The sequence below is a fragment of the Crocuta crocuta genome, unplaced genomic scaffold (genome assembly GCF_008692635.1).
Source record: "Crocuta crocuta isolate KB4526 unplaced genomic scaffold, BGI_CrCroc_1.0 scaffold348, whole genome shotgun sequence".
Taxonomy (NCBI): domain Eukaryota; kingdom Metazoa; phylum Chordata; class Mammalia; order Carnivora; family Hyaenidae; genus Crocuta; species Crocuta crocuta.
Window position 1 is genome coordinate 1,474,464 of NW_027529573.1, and position 20,050 is coordinate 1,494,513.

The following is a 20,050-nucleotide window of genomic DNA, read 5'->3' on the forward strand; positions in this document are numbered from 1 at the left end:
TTTTTTAAAAATGATATATATATTTTTTAATATTTTTATTTTATTTTTAAGTAGGCTCCACAGCCAATGTGGGGCTTGAACTCATGACCCCAAGATCAAGAGTTGCATGTTCTAGGGACTGAACCAGCTGGGCACCCCCGTTGTTTTGTTTTGCTTTGTTTTTTAATACACAAAGAGATTTATTGCAAAAAATTGGCTTATATAACTGTAGAGGTGGGTAAGGCACATCTGAGATCTGTAGGACAGACCAGTAGTCTGGAAACTTCTGGGCAGGAGGGGCTGCTGTAGTCCAGGGGTGGAATTTTCTCTTCCTCAGGGAAACTCCAGTTTTGCTTTTTCTTCCATAAATCCATGCCTCAAAACCCAAAAGCCAGAAGGTACAGGGAGTCCAGTACCCATTTACACTCAGCAGCTCCTCCCAAAGGCACTGCTGCCCATGCCTTGGGCACCAGAATTTGAGCCAGAGCACAGACCCCAAAGTCCACGGCTGAGTAAAACAATGTTTTGATAACCTAACAATTGGTCCCTTCTCTGATGATTATTTTGAGTCAAATTCTGACAAATGGAATGACTGGATAGAATAAATGTTTTTAGGGGTTTGATTTATTGAGTCAAATTGCCCCTTGGAAAACTTGGATGAATTCACATTTCCACAGCAGTAAACAGAGTGTTAGACAAAGCTTATCATGTCAATAGCTGGACAAAACCAATTAAATTTACAGTGCCCTAATGTATTTACAAAGAATGGGTAGTAAATAACAACTTTAATCCCATTATTATTATATCTTTACAATCAAGTCAATGAATGTGAGATAGCAGAGTATAAGCAAAGAAACCTGACTTCATCCATTAGGCTCAGTGTCTAGGGCCCATGATACTTTCAGAGGTTATGCATATGTTTTAATTTTCATTTCTTTTAAAATTGAAAGAAAAAATAAACATATAATAATGAATCCAGTCAGGATTGTATTCATTTTTTTAAAAATCAAAGCAGTTTTAAAATGCAATATTATATATATATATACATATATATATATATATTTTTTTTTTTAATGGAGGAAAAGGCCCAGAAAGGCAGAAATGCCTAAGAGTCTATGAAAATCTCACTTACTCTCACTCTTACTCAGCTTTGGCTTGATGTTGAGAAGGATTCTGATTCCCAGTCTAGATTCAACAAGAAAGAGCACTGTGAGTAATTTGCTGTGTCTGCCTCAGGCTTAAAGAGGGGAGATAGTGTCCTTATTTATCCAGTCATTTTTGGTTTGATGAGATGACTACAGCGATGTTTCAGGTTCAAATCCCAGATCCACAACCTCATTGTTCTACTTTTCTGAGCCTGTCTCTCAACTTGCAAAACGGAGTAAACAGGACCTTTATAAGGTAAGAAATGAAATACTGAAAGCTAACACTGTTCCAGGTACTGTTCTAAAGAGCTTTATGTGTATTAACCTCTTATCTTCCCAAACCCTACAGAGTACATAGTTCTGCCATCATATGTACTCCAGGGATTTGAAACCCAGATCGGAATTTCATCCAAAGCAATAAAAGATACAAACAAGAATTCCTCAAGCCTTAGTTTCCCCTATCTTCGAGACGAGTGGCTGACCCAGAAACTCCCTTGTCCGTCTGCATCCCTCCCGCGCCCCCTGCCGGCGTAAGGGAGTACTGTCTGGCCGCATCCTGCCGTAGCTTCTAGGCTCTCTCGGTAGGCAGAGGGAGTGTGGGCACTCTCGGCGCTGGAATAATAAAAGGCCTAAGGGCCAGAGAAGATTTCGGACCAGAAAAGATCCCCAGCTTTGCTGGGAGAGAGCTGGAGGCCCTTGCGCCGTCCCTGGGAGGAGACTGACAACTAGGGGCGTGGTCCCTAGCGGGGTGGGGCCTTGAGCGGGGGCGGGGCCATCCGGTGGACCCAGACGTGGCGCAGTTCCTCTGGGGTTCGCCTCCTGCTTTGCGGATCATCTGCGGCCCGGTTCCGATGCACCTCCCGCTTCCTCCACCGCCCCTGCTGCTGCTGCTCGCGGCACTTGGGGCTGCCGTCACCACCTTCCGTCCAGACTGGAACCGCTTGCACGGCCTGGCCCGAGCCCGGGTAGAGGTGAGTGCGCTGGTCCCTAGCTCAGGGACCGCTGCCCCCAACCCTTTGGCCCTTTATTTAGCTTTGGAATCACCGCTCACTTTGACCCCAGAATCCTCCCTACTCCCAAGTTCCACTCAGGGCCGGGACCACCCCGCCGTCTCCCCAGCCTCAGGACGCCCCAGCACCCACTGTGGTAGCCCGAGACATACGATCTTGCCGCCTGGGAATACGAACTCCTCCCCAGTTTCCCATCCGTCTGGACAGCGGGGCCCCAGACACACTGGCCCCGTCTCCTAACTCTACTCCGGGCCTATGACTCTTCTAAACCTGCCCTCTGGAGCCAACTTTACATCCTCCTATCATTCCACTTTTTTTTCCCTGGAATTCCTCTCCCACCCCAGTTCCGGTTTCTCTCTCCCTGGCCTGAGGGAGGGAAGACTTCGCGATTGCCCCACCACGCAGAAGCCAACTGCATTTACCAGCATTTACTCAGCAGCAGTCCCTCATCCTCCTCTGTGAGGAAATTACTGCTAAAGTCCCTGTTTTGTGTGTGGCTTGAATCATCACAGATCCTCTCTGGGCCTTAGTTTACTGTCGGACAAAAGGGGGGTGGAGGAGGAAGGAAGACTAGAATGGGTGTTCCTGGGGTCTCAACTCCTGCTGGGAGGTGGCACTCCTCCTCTGGGAGTGCTGGAGTGGGGGGGGGACACCATGCTTCCCATGTTGGGGAAGCAACCAAATGGAGGGGCAGTTCTGCATGGGGTTAGATAGGGACCAGATGACAGGTATCTCTAATGGGGCCTTCCAGGGCAATTCTGAGCTGTTTCCTTCTGGTCTGCCTCCACCCTAAGGGGCCAAAGACCAGGCCCAGGTCTCTACTGCCTGAAAGAAGTAATCCTTTCTTTTGGGCATTGATTAGGAGTGAGTCAACAGTCAGTAAGGTGTGCAGGCAAGAGCACCAAGGCTGGTAAGTGGCCCTATGGGTCTCTGGCCTTACTCCTCTGTCTCCTGATGTCCATAAGCCTCAGTTTTCCCATCTGTACAGAGTTCCCCCTTTTGCCCATAAGGAACCTCCATCTCCATAACTTGGGAGCTGCTGTTCCAGGGGTAATCCACAGCTCCACCCAACTCTTGGATGAGGGTAAAATGGTCTTGAGGGTGTGCTTGGGGCAGATGTGAAGGACTCCTGACCTATCCCTATTTGTCTCCCTACAGACCTGTGGGGGATGACAGCTGAATCGCCTGAAGGAGGTAAGTTTGAAGGAAGGGGTCTCCAACTCTGTTCACACTGAACTTGAGGGATGGGTAACATCCCAAAGATTGGGTGGGGGCGGTTCCCTGGAGTGGGAGTCAGGAGTGTGTGACCTCAGCAGGCTTCAGTTTCCTGTTGGTGTCTCGAGGTGGTTGGGGTCTGATGCTCTGGTTCTTCCCCAGGTGAAGGCCTTCGTCACCCAGGATATCCCTTTATAGTATCCTTTTTCTGTTCTGGGGGAGGGAGAATCTCCTTCCACTTAACTTTACAGGTAGGGATGACAAATGGCTTTCATCTGACAAGTGGAATTGATTGATAGTGACTGGCCAGAGAATTTCTGGGTGGTAGTCAAGAGAAATTGACTGGTGATGACTGCCACAGACACAGGAACAGAAAAGAGGGCCCTTTACTTCTTTGAATTCTTATTTCCTCACGTGTAAATAGGGATGTCCTACCTGGACAAAAGAGGCATTGCTGTTCACCTGCTGTTCATAGGTGGGAGATCCCACCTGCCTCAGGCCACCACTACACGCCTTAACAACTACAGTCACAACCTGGTAATGAAACATCTTCCGGGGGCAGACCCAGAGCTCGTCCTGCTGGGCCACCGCTACGAAGAACTGGAGGTGAGGCCTTGGAAGCCGGAAGGGGGCGGGGCTAAGGGCGGGGCGAGGGTCACTGACCCCACCCCTCCTCTACTTCAAGCGAATCCCACTAAGCGAAATGACCCGCGAGGAGATCAATGAGCTGGTGCAGGAGCTCGGCTTCTACCGCAAGGCAGCGCCTGACGAACCTGTTCCCGCGGAGTACCTGCGGGCTCCCGCCAGGCCTGCTGAAGGCCCTATGGCCCGCGCTGACCTTTAGGTCCAGAGATGAGGGCCCGCTCCCTCCCCCGCCTGAGCCCTGGGGACAGAATGAAGCGCTCAGCGTCCCGGGAACATCTCCCTCGCTGAGGGCCGACTCTCCGTCCTAGAGCCGGCAGAGATGGAGTTGGGGGTTCCTCCTAACCCCTCTTTCTTCCTTCCCCAGCTCAATTAAATCCTTTTTCGCCCTAACGGAGACTCGACTCCTTCATTTGCTGCAGGAGGGTAGGGAATAGGAGCCCCGCTACGACCTTCAAGAGACCCAGCATCCCCAAATGCTCGGCTGCTGGAGTGGGGATGTGTGCACACCTTGCCAAGCTGCCCTCCATTCAACCCCCCAAGAGAGGCAGAGAGGAGTCGGGGTCGTTGAAAACCAATAATTTATCAAAACGCAGTGTGTGTGTGCGGGGTAAGGTGTCGCGACACAGAAAGGGCAGCAGTGGGCAGGCGCACAAGGATGGGACGGTGCCTGGATGGTGGGGGCAGCTTGCCGCAAGCTGGCCATGCGGGCAGGGAGGCTAGACATTCTTGCCGCGCAGGCGCAGTTCGTGGCGCCTCAGGTGGTTGTAGAGTGACTGCACATAGGTGAAGACGCACTTGGGGTCCGGCTTCTTGCCCATGATCATCATGTCCTCCACCTCCACCAGGGGCACGCAGTCCACCAGCATCCTGCAGGGAGGTGTCACGGGGATAGTTGTCAGCGCTGGCCCTGTTTCATGTGGCTACCCTCTATTCAGAGATCTTTTCACTGCTTGCAGCCTGTTGGTCTTCCATAAACTCCAGATTCTTGAGTGAAGGGATAAAAGCTTTCTGGGGAGGCAGGAAGCCCCAGGGCCCACTGACCCAAGCCTAGAGGCATCACTATGGGGAACTAGGCCTGGCAGGTGGAGGTGGAGATGGGAGGAGAGCCACGCCCCATCCCACTCCCCGCAGGGTGCAGGTCTCGACCCTTAGCCCTGGGGGTTCCTGACTCCAGACCTCACCCATGTTCTCTCTAGAGGACCACCTCCTGCATACCTTCAATGGCACACTCCAGCTGGCACAAGCCTCTGGGTTGGGTCATTGGAGGGGCCTTACCAATGGCACGTCTTTCCCTGCAGCCAGGACCCACCCCAGTGATCCTCTCTCCGATGCCTGGCCTGGTACCTCCTGTAGAGAGGCCTGTGAACCCCTGTCCTTGCCCCAGGGACAACCCTGTTATAGGAGATGGAGGACTGTGTGTGTGTATTTATGTGTGTGTGTGTGTGTGTGTGTGTGTGTGTGTTCTTAGTTCTTTAACCCTTACCACCCTCCTTGGGTAGAGCAGGGGAAGCAGATGAGGTCCCAACCAATACAGACAGGACCATCTACAACATGCTCAAGAGTGGGACCATCCATCTGTCATCCTCCAGAGTATCAGCCGTATGTTACAGATGGGGAGACTGAGTCACAGAGCAGAAATCATTTGTTTCAAGCCTATAGCTTGAACAAGGGCTTGAAGTACAAGGCTGGGCCTCTTGGGACTTAAGTGCCCCAGCTCTGGGTGTTGTCACCTGTCCAGAGCCTCCTCTTCCCTACTGCAGAGTCATCTCCCCACTCTGGGGTGAATGGGCTGCACCTACTAAGCAACCGACAGCCACAGAGCTCTAAAGCTGGAGATTGTTCCCTGGCTCCATTTCCCCTCCTCTCCCAAAGCAAGACCTCTTCTGCCTTGCTCCCTCCCACAAGTCCATGTTAACTGAGCTTCCTTTGGCAGGGAAGGTATACAGGGAAGAACTGTTCCTGTTGGTAACACAAAGGGCCCAGGACTACCTCCCATCTTGTACCTTCAAGGTCAAACCTGGGACCGTGGTAGGACTGGGCCTACACCTAGCTCACCTGGACACTTTCACAGAAGCAGCTTGGGAGGCAGAAGATCTCTGTTTCAGTTCACATTGTACCCCTTACCAGCTGTGTGTACTAGATAAAGCCCTGCTCTGTGACTCAGTTTTTTCATCTTTACAGCAACAAATTCTCTGCCTCATTTGAGACCTTGAGAACACTTAGATGAGTGAGGGGGTTTCTGACTGTTGCTGATGTGTTATGTGCCCTTGGGGGTCATCTCTGCCCCAGACTGGACTTATTTCCTCAGCTATACTTTGGCAAAAAAGGCAGCCTCTCTCTGTGCAGTTTCTTCAAACTGGCTATCTCCCCTGGGCTCCCCAATGTGGAGCTCCCTCCCACCTCTGGTGTCTTCCCTGGAGACCTTATAAAGCCATTGTTTACACTGGGGCTCACAACTCAGGCCTTCAGCTGCCCCAGTGACAGGCCAAACAGAGGGCAATTCGAGCAACAGCACAGCTGAGTCACACTTTCCAACTGGATCAGGGATGGGCTGGGCCCTTTCCCTACAGGCCAGGCTGCTGGGCAGCAGCTCCTAAGTCCATATATGACCTGGAGACAGAACCGAACCCATCCTCCTCTCACCTGCACGGCTTCTCTGCGTGGACGTGTACACACGTGGGCTGCTCCCCACATGGCTCCAGGCCTTGAGGGGCATCTGAGTGCATCCCTAGCTCTGTCCCTGACTTACTGGGGAATCCCCTCCCTACTGGGCCTTTGACTTTTCTTCTCTCTGCACAATGGGTGGGAAAAGTGATGGAGTAGGGAAAAGTGCTAGTAAGTGGGGAGTCTAGAGTTCTAGTTTCTAGCCCTGTCTCTGACCTAAAACCTCCAGGACATTGACCACCTCTCTCCTGTCTCTGAGCAACTTGTCTGGAATGGACAATTAGCTCAGGACCTGAATTCCTACTGTGGTCATGAGGTAAGGTGACTAGAGAGAAAATGCCATAGCTGATTTGAAGATTCAGATCCCTAACCAGAAACATCTTCCTGTTAAACTGGCCCTGCTCCTGAGCTCTCCAGTGAGTGTGGCACTACCAATTCCCCAGTGCCCAAACTGGAGGCCTACAAGGCTTCCTTGAGCCTCCTTCTCCCCCCTCCATCTGGGTCCATCAGGAAGCCTGTCCTACTTCTAAGTTGCTCCAGCTATCTAGCATATTCCTTCACTCCCCACCCCTCACCCAGGCATTGTTCTAGAAGCTAACCAGACCACATATATCCTTTCTCTGGAACTCTTTTATGACTCTTGTTTTTAGGTTTTTAGGAAGTTCAAACTCCTGTGGCCCCTTCTTTTCAAACCCAGACTAAACTTCCTTCCCTTCATACCCAGACTAAACTTCCTTCCCTCCTCCCCTTCATACTCAGACTAAACTTCCTTCCCTCCTCCCCTTCATACCCGGACTAAACTTCCTTCCCTTCCTGGGTATGCCACACTCTCCATTCTCTTGTCTCCAGCCCTGTACATAGATTCATCCCTCTGCCTGGGACTCCCTCTCCCTTCTTTAGCTTGAATTTGTTATTAAGATTCTAGCTTGGTTTGTACTTTTTTCAGATAGCTGTCCTGACCTGCAGGCCGGGTCAGGTGCCTCCTGTGGGATTCCTTCCTGGGATTCCTCAATCTCAGTCCTGCTCATGTGGGTTATCACTGCCCCATTAGAAGAATGGTCTTGCCTGCTAGGCTCCTTCTGGCTCTTCTCGGGGTCCCCTTGCTACCACCACCCACCTCCTGGTCTCTCTCTGGGCCCCTCTGAGCAGATTCCAGCATACAGTGCAGGAGGCATTTCTCACCGTGGGGCCCCTGAGCAGGGGTTAGGACTTTTTGGTTTTTACCAGCCCCTTCTGGACCAGACAGCGGTAGAACTCCTGGATGTACGTGTACACGCACTTCCAGTCAGGCTCTCGAAGCCGCACCATGTCCTCTGTGTCCAGGAGCTGCGGGCAGTCCGCATGGGTCCTGGGGAGGGTAGGGGGCCGGGAAGGGGCAGGGAGGCAGGGCCCAGGAGAGGAAAAGGGGGAAGAGGCAGAGAAGAGAAAGGGGAAAACACAGACACACACATACACATACACACAGAGACAAGAGTTCAGTTACGTTCTCAGTGCTGCAGTCTGCCGGCCCCCCCGCATGCCCCTTTCCCATGGTGGACGTGCCGCTCACTACCCATCACTAATGGTGTGCAATGCAGACAGGGGTGGGGGGCCAGACCAGTCATAGGTGCAGAGAACTCTTGGGTCAAGCGGGAACGGGGTGGGGGGCAATGGCGTTGGCACTGAGGTTGGAGAGGAGGGCTGTGCCCCAGGGAGGGGGGGTGAGGGAGGCGTGAGAGGAGGTGGGGGAGAAGAAGAGGAAGAAATCTGGGGGAAACAGAAAGAGAAAAGGAGAGAAAGAAAGACAGATGGAGGGTGCTGAGGGTGAGGTGAGCAGACGGGGCAACGATTCCAAAGTGGAGGGCTTGCTGATGTCCTATATAAGCCTCTGGCAACACCTATATAGGCTGGATGGGCACGGTGCCCAGGCCAGGAGCCTCCTTTTGGAATCTCCAGCCGGGATCCCGTGGGAGCAGGAAGCTCTGGTGATAGTGGGAGGAGAGCAGGACAGAGAAAGGGAGAGAGAGAGGGAGGAGGGGGCAGAGGGAGGATGGAGGGGACATGGACAGGGCCACCTGGTGGGCCTTGGCTGGGGCTGGTAGGCGGGCCGGCGGCTCCTTCGTTCCGGCGGGCACCTGGCACACTCAGCAGCGGGTGGGCAGGGTGGAGAGGACAGGGGCTTTCTGGGGAAGGGGTCTCAGCCGCTGTCTGACAGTGCGGCTGGCCAGCTCCAAGGGGTCTTGGGGCAGCTGGGCCTGGCCTAGATGCTCAGCCACAGATGCCCAGCTGACACCAGCAGGGCTGGGGCCCACACTTACTCAGCAGATGAGAAGGCCACCTCAAAGTTCTGACGCCGGTTCTGTGGGCTGAGCTGCCCATAGTCGAATGCCTCAGGGAAGAAGTTGTGCACCAGGGCACAGAAGGCCATCCCGTCACTCCAACTTGAGGAGAAGTTCTGGATGTCCACATGCTATGTATGGGTGGTGGGAGGACTGGTCAGCTTCCCTATGACTTCTCTGCCCCCAGCATTTGACATTCCAGACATAGGGCAACTGGGGTCAGAAAGGGCCTGTAGCTTGTCCAAAGCTTCAGAGCGGATGGACAGTGGGAACACGAGCATCCTTTAATTCAGTTTGTCAGCTCCCTTCTCTACTACTAATAGGCACAGAGCAACCAGGAGGCCCACACCACCCAGCTAAGACCATGCTTATGCCTCCTTCACTCCTTTCCTTACTTACATTAACTTACCAAGTCTCCTGACGCCCACCCCCATCAAGAGCAATAAGGGGGAACTCCAAGGGTGAGATCTGGCTCTGAACTGGGCCCTCATTAGACCCTCCCACTCAATCACTTTTTCTTGGATCTAGGGTATGTTGTGTGTTCTCTTTGAGTCTGTTTCCTCATCCCAAAAGAGGGCTTCCATCCTCCCTGCCAGGTATGGGGACTATGAAAAGTACAGGGGGTAAGGAGTTCTGCCAAGAGGGAGGTGCAGAGCTGCAAGGTGGGGGTTGGGGGTGGGAGAAAGAAGCCAAGCCGCCTGGCCTTGTGGAGCTCACCTCATAACCACGTGTCTTTGCTCGGCACCAGTCCAACAACATCTGCTTGATGCTGTTGGCGTTGGGGACCCCAAAGCTGGTGGAGCGCTGGACAGCGGCACGGGGTCCACCAGGGCTGCTGCAGGGTCACATCGGGATGGGTCACGAGACTATAGGGGATGCTGCCGTGGTGGCCAACCCAGTGGGTTCCAGGCCCCGCCTTCCCAGGCCTGCAGGCCCCTCCCAGCCCAGCTTCCACGGCTTTTTCCCGTTTGTGACCCCGCTCCATGCGGTCATTAAATAGGCCCCGCCCCAGCCCCGCCCACTGCCTCTCACCCAGAGGCGCCTTCCTTCTCCAGCTTCTCAATCATGGCCTTGCGCGCCTGGGAGGCCGAGGTCTTGGGCAGGCTCTGCGCCTTCATCAGCTCTTTCTTCTTCTCTGCCTGGCGTTTCTCTAGTGCGGCCAGGCTGCCGGGCCGTGGGCTGGCCTCATCCTCGCGGTCGAAGATACTGGGGGGTTGGGAGGCAACTTGTTAGCCTGCTCCTGAACTTTGACCCCCAATTGCCAAGGGAGGGGGCTTGTGCTCTAGACTCTACACTCTATTGTGTATCCACAACCCACAAGCTAGCCCTCAAGGGAGGGTCCTTATTATACCCATTTTACAAAGTAGACTGAGGCTCAAAGGTGAAGAACGTGGGAGCCACTCTTTTCAACAGACAGGGCACCTGGGGAGGTCTCTGAGGTTCACTGCATAATCAAGTTACAGATGAGTTCAGATTCTGGGCACTAGAAACTAATAATGCCCACCAGCATAATAATAATAATAATAATTTGTGTCTATAGAGCCTTTCCTTTGTGCCATTTTGAGTTTCACAAGGAGGGAGGGACCCTTATCATTTCCACTAAAGATGAGGAAACAGGGCCCTGGCCTCAGGTTTCAGAGGGCATGGGGGCAGTGCAAGAACACAGGTCTCTCTAAATCAGAGTTCTTGGATGCCTGTGGTTCCAGTCTGAATTCTGATCCTACCAGCCTTAATACACTTTGTATGATAGAGGCATATTCCTCCCTCATGGGGCTAAAGTGCAAAGGTGCTCAGTGACATGGGATGCGGTCTGCAGACACTGGGAAGTGGCAGTGCCATCAGGCAGTTCCATGGCAGGCAGGCCTAAGGGCTCAAGCTATCACTGCCACTCAGAGTTGTGAGACCCTGAGCAAATCTCTGGCTTTTTCAGTGGTGTGGTTGAGGATTAGGTGTGATCAAAAGGGGAGCAGGAGTGGTCTGACTCCTATTCTGACTCTCCCTGGCTGAATGCTTATCACCTCAAAGCATCTTGGTCTACCCCTCTGCAGAATGGGTATACAGTGAGGTCCCATATGGCACTGGCTCCTCTGTGGTCTAGGGAAGGGTACCTGTGCTCACCTGCCCATCTTCTTGGATGATGAAGAGGAGAAAGTCTTGGTTTGCACCATAGTGCTGCCACTACCATCTGCAAGAAAGGGGAAGAGGAGCAGGGTGAGGGCTTGGGCTGGACAACAGGAGATGGGGCAGGGGACTATGGCAGGGGGATGGTGGTAGCCACAGGCAGAGAGGAGAAAGTGACTGCTGGACACAGAGACACACAGATGAAGGTACGGAGAGAGAGCTTGAGGAAGAGTCTGAAGAAGTGGGCAGGCAGTCAGGCACAGGGCGACACCAGGCGGCCTTACTCTCCGAGCGCCTCACAAAACTTGACTCCACTGTGGTGGTGCGGGCTGTCCGTGTGCCATCATCTGGAGGGGTGGTGGATGAGAGGAAGAATGTGAGCCATGGGGCCAGTGGGGTGGATATATTCCCACCTAGAGCCCTGAGCCTTGCTTGGCCTCTTACTGGAATGGACGAGCCGCTCAGTCTTGGTGACAGTGCTGACAGCTGAGCCATCAGCTGCCCGCTGGCTGTGCCTTGTGGTGGTCTCAGTAGCTGTGTTGCCACGGCCCTCCCCTGGCCGGGCCCGTGCCTCTTGCAGCCGCCGTTCCCGTTCCTTGTCCCGCTGGTCTAGGCCGGGGGATGCCCCATGCAGGCCCAGAAGGGCCACCCATCACCCACAGAGCACATATGCACGGGCACACAAGATGGGGTGGGGGGCAACTTGTTAGAAGTACTGAAGACATGGGGGACAAGGGCCCTCTCTAGGAGTAGCTGAGGGTGAGGGGATAGCTATAACTTGGCAGGGAGTGGGGGAGGGAGGTGGTGTGTGGCAATGGACTCAGGCAGAACAAGGGAATATGGAATAGCTGAACTCCAAGGGGGAGTATTTAGATCCAAGAAGGGAATTTCTATGGGAATGAGTAGCTTCCCGAGTGAATATGCAGAATATACTTCCAGGGAGGAAGTAGCAGAATTCACAGAAGGAGCAGCTGAGTGAGGCTAGTAGCTGAGTGGGTCTTTAAATGAGTCTTAGGTGGGAGGAGAGCAGCTAGAGGAAGAAATATCTAGATCCAAGGAAGGAGTAATTGGAGGTACCTGAGAAGTAATTTAATCCAGGGAAAGACAAGTTGAGAGAGAAGTTGGCAAAAGGAGTGACTGGGCCTAAAGAAGTAGGTGGGCGGGCATAGGAGCCAGGTGGCCTGGAGGCAGCAGTTAAGTTCAGAGAGTATCTACAGAAGGAAATAAATCTAGAATCCGAGGGAATGAATAGCTGGGTCCAGGGAGGAAGTAGCTGTGCTTCAGGGAAAGGGAAGCTGGGTGGGGGCAGAGCTACGGTGGTCATCAGTGGAACTCAAGAAGAGAAAAGCAGCTGCTGGGAGGAGTATCTGAATTCAGGGAAGGAGTAATTGGCAGTATGTGGAGAAACAATGGAATCCAAGGAGTAGCAGCTAGAAGAGGGAGTAACTGGGTCTGGGAAGGAGAAAAGAAGCTGGTTGGGGACAGTAAAACTGGGGTGGTTTGGTGGGAGATGTGGCTAGGGAAGGGAGAAGCTGGATCCAGGGAGAAGGAGGCAAGGGAACATCTGGGTCTAGAGAAGAAGCTGGGTAGGGCAGTTACTGAACTAGCAGGTCCATGAATGGACCCCAGAGTAAAGGGAACAGCTGGGGAATGGAGCAACAGGATCTAGGGTGGGGCAACAGGCTCTCTACCTCTCTTCTTTTGTCGGAGCTCCCGTAGTACAGCCCGGATGAGCTTCCGCTCCTCAAAGTCTGTAGTCTGATCCAGCTGCGGATAGAGCCCCTGTCATTACCCACCTGGCGCCTGCTGGCCCCTGCCTCCTGCCAACCCCTAGTCCACCAGATCTGGCCATACCATTTTGTCCAGGATGCTTTCATCCTCGATGGCCATCAGCTCCTCAGCGCTCAGTGGGCTCCGCGTCTCGGGTGCTTTGTCTACCCGGGTCTGCTCAGCACCATTAGCCACTTCCACTGCCACAGAGGGGAGCTCTGCTGGCTCTGGCTCCATCTGCAGGGTGGGGAGAGGGCATGGACTTTAAGGAAGGGTGTGGATGAAACCACCCATGTCCCAGTGGACATGGGACCGTGAGCCCTGGGTCTGCTGGCACAGCCTTGGAAATAACCACTAACCAGTCAAACTGCCTGCGCAAAGATGATTATTCTGGAGGCACTGATAGCCTTGTTTTAGGGCTTCCCATGTACCCAGAATTGCATTAATACAATTAATTGTGCCAATAATGGTAATTTTCATTTGGTAGTAAGCATTGAATAAGCACTAGGGATTTTACTGTCCCTATTTAACATAAGGGAAAACTGAAGCTCAGGGTAGCTGCATGACTAGCCTGCAGTCCTTCTAGAAGTGTGACATAGCCTGGGGTCTGAGCTAAGCTTAACTCCTAAACTTGAGTTCTTTCTGCTACTTCACTCCCAGCGTCCTCCCAGGCAGGCTGTGCTGTGTCCTGGAAGTTCCCAAGGCCTGGGTCCTCCTGGTCCAGAGCCCAGGCAGCACATGCCACACACAAACACACACACACACACACACACACGCACGCACGCACGCACACCCCAAAGGAGCTGGACCAGGGCCCTTGGGCTCCTGACCAGGTGTCTGACTGGGACTGCCCAGAGCCAAGTTCTCTCTAAAGCTTGCCCTTGCTCCCTGTTCCACACTGGGGACCACCCTCTAAGGGGCCTGCAGCCCCAACCTAGCACCTTACCCCTCCCAAGACATCTTCTAAGCACTTGCAGACAATCCCCCAGCCCGACTGTCACAGCCCCTCTCCTGGCAGGGCCTCTCAGTCTGCTGTAAGAGTAAGGAGAGCTGAGATGGCAGCTGCTTTAGGGAGACTCAGCCTGACTGGGGGAGAGAAGGGGTGGGGGTGGGGGCTGGGCCCTGGCCAGGGGCTGCTAGGGCAGCCGCTATGCATGCCTCAGGGCCAGGAGCCTGGCACCCTCTTGCCTGAGTGTTGGAGCACTAGCATTCCAGTCACCTCTGCAGATAGGTAAACTGAGGCTCAGAGAAGGTAGTGGCACACCTAAGGTCACTCAGCAGGGACAGAACCTGTTCAAAACCACCCCTCTCCCCCCAGCCCATAGGGACTTACGAGATTGCTGCTGCGGGCAGGGCCAGCAGAGGAGCGGCGGCGGGTGCTGAAGGCAGGCGGGTGGGCCACGGGGGTCCCAGCATCCTCAGCCGCCTGGAAGAGGGCCTCGGGGTCGGCAGCAGCCAGGAGCAGCTCACTGGGCTCCAGCTCAGGCTCAAGGTCAGGCACAAGCGGGACCCCCAGGCGCAGGCTCAGCACCTCCACCTGCCTGCCCAGTGCATCCAGCCGCCGACTCAGTGCTGCTGTCTCCACCCGCAGCTCTTCAGCTGCCCGGGCCACTGGCTCCATGGCCGAGGCAGCTGCCTCAGCTGCCTGGGTTACTGCCGCCCGGCCTGCCTCAGCCACTGCCCGCAGCTCCTCCAACGCCAAGCCCAATCGCTCCTCAAGTGCTGCAGCCAGCTCAGACCCAGGCCCTGGTACCCCCGGCATGGTGATGGCAGGGGTTCTATGGCGGGATGACGATGGGGACAGTGGTAGGGACAGTTGCCTCTGGCTGGCAGTGTCAGAGTCTTTGCAGCTGGCCTGAGGGCGAAGGCAAGGGCAGTGGGCCTGCCCCGCCCCTGCTGGCCTCCCAGACTCCCAGCCTGCCACCCGCCAGCTGGGGCTGTGGCCCAAATAGAAACCTATTCTGGGCTCCCTGTGGAGGGGATGGTGGGGGAGGGGTGGCCTGCCCAAGCAGGCAGACCGCCAGGTCTGGCCCTGGCCCTGGCCCTAGCCCTGCAGAGATCACAGACTGGCAACACAGCAAAGCTACACAGCTTCTCAAGAATTACCTAGACCAGGGCCCCATGCCCCACAGATGGGGAAACTGAGGCAGGAAGTAAGAAATGGGCCTGCCTGGACCACCATTTGCATTAGCTCTGAGGATCCAGTCTGCCAGACTCCAAGAGCCTGCACTCCCCTGCCTTCATGCCATGCTGTTTTAGAAAGCCTTGAACAAATGGGGGAAATGAAGGCACAGAGAGGTGGGACTTTGAGCAATCTGATACGACAAGTATCTTGTCTCTGAGATGAATATCCTCTGGCCTGCCGGTGGTGCTTGGATCCAACCACAGACTTTGAGCACATTTTAGGCACTTTTCTGCTTCCCCTTTATTCTAGATGGGGAAATTGAGGTGCCTTAGTGGTATCATATGCAGGGCTCACTGTTGCACCTCCCACCCACCCCAAGGGCCTCAGCCACCATCCCCTCACTCCCTTGGCAGAGAGTGGTTAAGTCCTGCTCTGTGGGGGTAAGAATGCTTTCTCCCCCCAACCCTCTCCCTGTTACCCCTGAGAAGGCCCAAAGCTGGCTCTAGCTGGCTCACCTCAACCAAAGTTCCATTCAGTTCCAGGTGCAGCACAGAGGACATACCTGGGCAGTCGGGCGGCCCACTGGGGATCCCTTCCCCAGCGGAGCTCCCAGCCAGCTGATCCCAGGCTCAGGAATGAATAATGGAAGGGTGTGGTGTATTCAGTTCCCGTGGCACCTGCGAGGCTGCTGCCTCACCTGACTGGTACCCCCTTCCTGTCCCCCCAGCAATGTTTCTGTTCAACCCCACCCCCACCCCAGAGATGTTGACGCAGATAGTAATCACTAATCTCCAATCTCCTAACAGGCCAGGCTGATCTTGGATGAGCAGATCAGTGGCTTTGCTTCTTGGGGCTGAGCTCCAGTATGGGGTAGGGACAGGGGCACTGGGGCCATAGGAAGATGGCACAAGCCCTCACCACCATCTCTGGGCTTCAATTTTCCCATCCGTTCATTAGGAATCATCCAACCAATTTTGGACTAAAGACCAGAGATCAGCATGTGAGAAACTTGAGGCCGGTACAGAGTAAGCTTCTGAAACACCTAGTGGCTAGTACACTAGGGTCTGCCTTTAGTTCTGCCACCAACTGGCTCTGGACTATAGGTAGCCACCTTTTCTCTCTGGGCCTCAGTTTCCCCATGTGTGCAGCAGGGAGGAGTGGAGCAGAGGAACCTTGCTAGCCCTACATCCTAAAACAGTTTATATAAGATTGATGGATGGCAACGTTAGTGGGGCAAGAAGGGGCTCACCTTAATGCTGTAGCCTCCCCGGCTATCAGGGGAGGCATGGCTGAAGCTGGTAACATGAGTGACGCTACCCAGGTGTGTCAGAGTCCCAGGGCTGCTGATATGGGTAATGGTGCTCTTGCCCCCACTGCTGGTGCTGAGGAGGGTGGGAGGCGCCCGTAGCCCCAGCGTCAGTTCTGGAGGAGGAGAAGGGCTACTGTTAGATCAGCTGGGGTGAGGGTAATGCCAGCCAAGGTTAATGGTGCCCCTTGTTCCCAGCACACCCTTTGGAGACACCCTGAAGCCTGACCATAGCACTTGTTCTATGTGCAGAGCTGGCTGCAAACACTCATCCCCAGCAGTGGGGAGACAGCGGGGAGGCCTACCTGCCCTCTGGTTGCCTGTGGGCAGCAGCACTCGGCCCGTGGATGCCTGGCCACGGCCATCCTTGATCTCGATGGTGAATGTGGTCTTCATACTGGCCCCTGGCTCAGCAGTGCCGACAGGCACGGGAAGCGGGGCACTGGGCTCCTCTGAGCGGGCCACGGGCCCCCCTGCTCTGTTTTCAAGGGGCCTGGCAGCCAAGCCCCGCCCCCTGGGGCCCTCCTCCCGGGGGCAGCTCTGAAGCTGGGCCAGGGGCCTGGCTGTTCCTCGTGGCTCCTTGCTGAATCGGGAGGAGGTGTCACTGGCGCCCCGTGAGGAGGAGCTGTTGGTAGAGGAGGCAGGGGTAGTGCTGATGTGGGAGGGGCCCAGGAGTCTTGTGGGGGTTGAAGGACCCGGGACCAACCGGGGTGGACCCTCCTGAAGCCCAGCAGCCATAGGAGAATCAGATGTGAACTTGCGCACACGATCCCGCACAGAGCCAGCCCGCTGGAATGAGGAAAGTCCACTGGCAAGGGTGGTAGGCTCTAGAAGGGACAGGAGGGTTATCAGTGGCTGGGTGGGACAGGGACTTCCCAAGTCTGCAATAGTGGGAATAGGTAGTACCTCGGTTCCGGGCTGGCTGGCGGGGACTGAGCACAGACAGAGAGCGTTGGCAAGAACGGGGTCCAGCCAGGTCTGTCAATTTAGAGAGATGGCGGTAGCCAGGAGAGGAAAGATAGAGGAGAGTGGATATGGGGGTTCAGCCTCTCATAGTTCTCTCCTCCACAGCTCTTCAGCTTCCCAATCACCTCCTGTAGTTCAGCCTCCCGGTCCCACGTTGTACCTCCCATAGCTCCTGGCTTCCCCACTCAGCTGTATCTCTCTTATAGGCTCCTCCTTCTCCTCCTGCACTGACCCTAGGATGACTTGGACACTCCTGGGGGCCGGGGCTAGGCTTGGGCTGGAGGAAGGGTGCCCAGATCCTCCCTGCTGATGGGGATGCAGGACACCCCCCCTGTCCAGCACTGCCCATGGCCTCAGCTGGGAGATGGGCGCACTCCCTTATTGGGGAAAAGAATGTGCCTGAGGCCTGTTGCCTTTCAAGGCTGCAGGGAGGCCTCTGGCCATGGGGTGGGGGGTGGGGAGGGCCAGGCTGGGGGTGGGGACACTTCAGGGCAGTGGGAGGAGTGTCAGGGACTGCCTCCCCTTGAGGAACTGAAGCTGTCTAGGCATTAGAGCCCATTTTCCAGACAGGGAAGGGGAGGCCTGTAGCTACTCCTGCAGGGACCCTCACCTGCTCTCTTTGTGTCGGAGGGATCTTTGGTGAGGCCTTGGACAGCTGGGGGTTCTGTGGGGCCAGGCAGGAGCTGCAGGGGAAACACAGCATGGGCAGGGCCTGACTCCCAAACTGAGGACCTCACCTGCCTGGCATCCCTGTCCCTCATCCAGACTCACCTTGTTGACCACCTGCCTCTCAGTGCTGGGGGTGGCTGGTGGCTCCTGGGGCTCAGGGCTGGTGGCCCTGGGTGGGCTGGAGGGTGGCTCAGAGCTGCCCACAACCTCAGCAGCAGGACACTGGGCCTCAGCAAGCTCTAGTGGAGGCTCAGGAGAAGCAGTGGTAGGTGAACTGACGGGTGAGGCAGGTAAGCTGGGTGTGCCCCCAGGCGGGGCCCGCACCAGGAGTGTCACTGTGGTCACATCCCGGCTGGTGTCCTGGGGGGTTGGGGTTGACTCTGGGACCTCTGCCTGCTGCTCCTGTTTCTCTCGCTCTGGCACCTGTGGGAGACCCACAGGATATAGTCAAGGCTCCCCAGGCTGGCAGGTGCCCAGGGCAGGGCATGCAAAGCAGAGGGGTTAGGCATAGCTTCCTGTGGGCACACCTGCACATGCATGGGCACTAGAACTGGATCTCCATGGGAGATCTCTGATACTCACTTCCTAACCTCCTGGCACTGCCTGGTCAAGGGGGATTGGGGATGACAGGAGACCTCCTGGGGACTCCCAGCCTTAACTGATCCCAGGAGCAGAGGCCTCTGACCCCTGATCCCAGCCTGGTTAATCAGAGTGTGTGTGTGCGTGCGTGTGGGCAGCTTGGTTGGGGTGGGGAGCTTCTTCAAGGACCGGGACCAGCGGCCTCTGCTGGCCACTGAGGGAACCTCCATGGCCTGACCTCTCACCCATACTCTCTGGAGAACAGTGCTCCACGGAGTTAGCTGGGGTGTGATATGTAGAGCCAAGGTAAGATGTGGGCTGTCTGGATGGAGAGGGACAGCCTCAGGATGGGTTTAAGCTAGGGAGGTACCCAGGGTCAGATCTGCATTTCAGGGAGATTGCATTGGCTACTGAGTGGAGGCTGGATGGCCACAGTGGGGTGAAATGTAGTTATGTAAGTGGGAAGGCCAGCAGGTTGGTAAGGGAGACACACTCAGGAGTTGTGTAGACAGTCTGGCTTTGAGGGGAAGGCCCGAGTAGACACAAGGTCTGGACTGGGGGACATATGGCCGGAGGTTACCCAAGAGACTAGGCAGAGATGTGAGATAGAGCCCTAGTGTCCCCCCAAAACCTCCCCACCCCGTCAAGTACCAATCTAGCAAAGACACCTAGGTGCTCTGTGCTGCTGGCAACTGTGCGCACAGGACACTGGGCTACCCGCCCACCTTGCTCACATTCCTTACCTCACACCGTTCTAGCCTGTGTGCTGCCCGCCCCTTGCTCTCTTCTCTTGAGCCACTGTTGGGATGCCCGCTGCACAACCTCCCAGCCAATGTGGCAGCTGGAAGGGAAGGAAAATGTGTCAGGTGAGTGGCCAGGAGGTGCTGTGGGTGGCCTGCAGCAGTATACAGGGCAGGGCCAGGGCAGGGCACATACCCTCAATCTCCTGCGCCCTTATGCGGCGGATGGCAGCTCGGATCAGCTTGCGTTCCTCATACTCACCAGCGCCTCGCAGCTATGGATGAGAAGCAGGCCGCAGGTGCTGGACTGTGGAGTCCAGGTCTTCACCTGCCCTGCCCCATCCCCTGCCCTGGCCTGGGCCTCACCAGTGCAGTCAGCTCTTCCACATCATTCATGGACTCCAGCCGCCCGGCCAGCTGCGCCAGAGCAGCTCGCTGCTCCGCCTCCTGCTGCTGAGAGCTGCAGGGACATCATCACTATAACTCCTATGCCAGAGGCAAGTCAGGGAAGATGTGGGCTGAGGGTAGGGGCCACGACAGGGTACCCAGATGAGCAGGTATATGCTGTGCCTACACATGCTGGCACATGCATGCCCATGTACGTGAGCACTAATACCACAGCCTCAGACGTGCTATCTATGTGGGTATGCCCAGGACTCCATGACTGGTGAGTGGTCCATGCCCATAAACATCCCTGTGTATTCCATATGCCTGCCTATACTGCCATTTGCATGCCCACAGCAGACACACCGGTGCTCGTGCCTGCCTGCACAACACAAGCTGAACCCTGGCAATACC

At 55.3% G+C, this 20,050-nt stretch overlaps 2 protein-coding genes across 3 annotated transcripts in view; one reads left to right on the forward strand and one right to left on the reverse strand.

Annotated features, from left to right (window-relative positions):
* Nucleotides 1–1,885: 1,885 nt before the first annotated feature.
* SELENOM (selenoprotein M) lies at nt 1,886–4,384 on the forward strand. Its single transcript, XM_077761506.1, has 5 exons — nt 1,886–2,095; nt 3,293–3,328; nt 3,512–3,546; nt 3,877–3,955; nt 4,035–4,384. Exons 1-5 carry the CDS (start codon nt 1,976–1,978, stop codon nt 4,191–4,193), a joined length of 429 nt encoding a protein of 142 aa, XP_077617632.1. The 5' UTR covers nt 1,886–1,975; the 3' UTR covers nt 4,194–4,384.
* A 171-nt stretch (nt 4,385–4,555) lies between these two features.
* SMTN (smoothelin) overlaps nt 4,556–20,050 on the reverse strand; it is a 20,519-nt gene continuing 5,024 nt past the window's right edge. The window contains exons 3-20 of one of the 2 annotated variants that reach the window (XM_077761579.1): nt 19,619–19,719; nt 19,449–19,527; nt 19,256–19,353; nt 18,036–18,356; nt 17,875–17,947; nt 17,205–17,276; nt 16,604–17,125; nt 16,242–16,414; nt 14,201–14,293; nt 12,952–13,104; nt 12,789–12,864; nt 11,542–11,706; nt 11,382–11,444; nt 11,095–11,161; nt 10,009–10,182; nt 9,694–9,811; nt 8,956–9,107; nt 4,556–4,861 (exon numbers count right to left, since the gene is read on the reverse strand). In XM_077761579.1, coding sequence (XP_077617705.1) covers nt 4,711–4,861; nt 8,956–9,107; nt 9,694–9,811; nt 10,009–10,182; nt 11,095–11,161; nt 11,382–11,444; nt 11,542–11,706; nt 12,789–12,864; nt 12,952–13,104; nt 14,201–14,293; nt 16,242–16,414; nt 16,604–17,125; nt 17,205–17,276; nt 17,875–17,947; nt 18,036–18,356; nt 19,256–19,353; nt 19,449–19,527; nt 19,619–19,719 — 2,651 coding nt within the window. In that variant the 3' untranslated portion in view covers nt 4,556–4,710. Of the gene's footprint in view, nt 4,862–7,840; nt 8,007–8,955; nt 9,108–9,693; nt 9,812–10,008; nt 10,183–11,094; nt 11,162–11,381; nt 11,445–11,541; nt 11,707–12,788; nt 12,865–12,951; nt 13,105–14,200; nt 14,294–16,241; nt 16,415–16,603; nt 17,126–17,204; nt 17,277–17,874; nt 17,948–18,035; nt 18,357–19,255; nt 19,354–19,448; nt 19,528–19,618; nt 19,720–20,050 lie in introns of those variants that run through there. The other variant, XM_077761578.1, reaches the window with a different exon arrangement.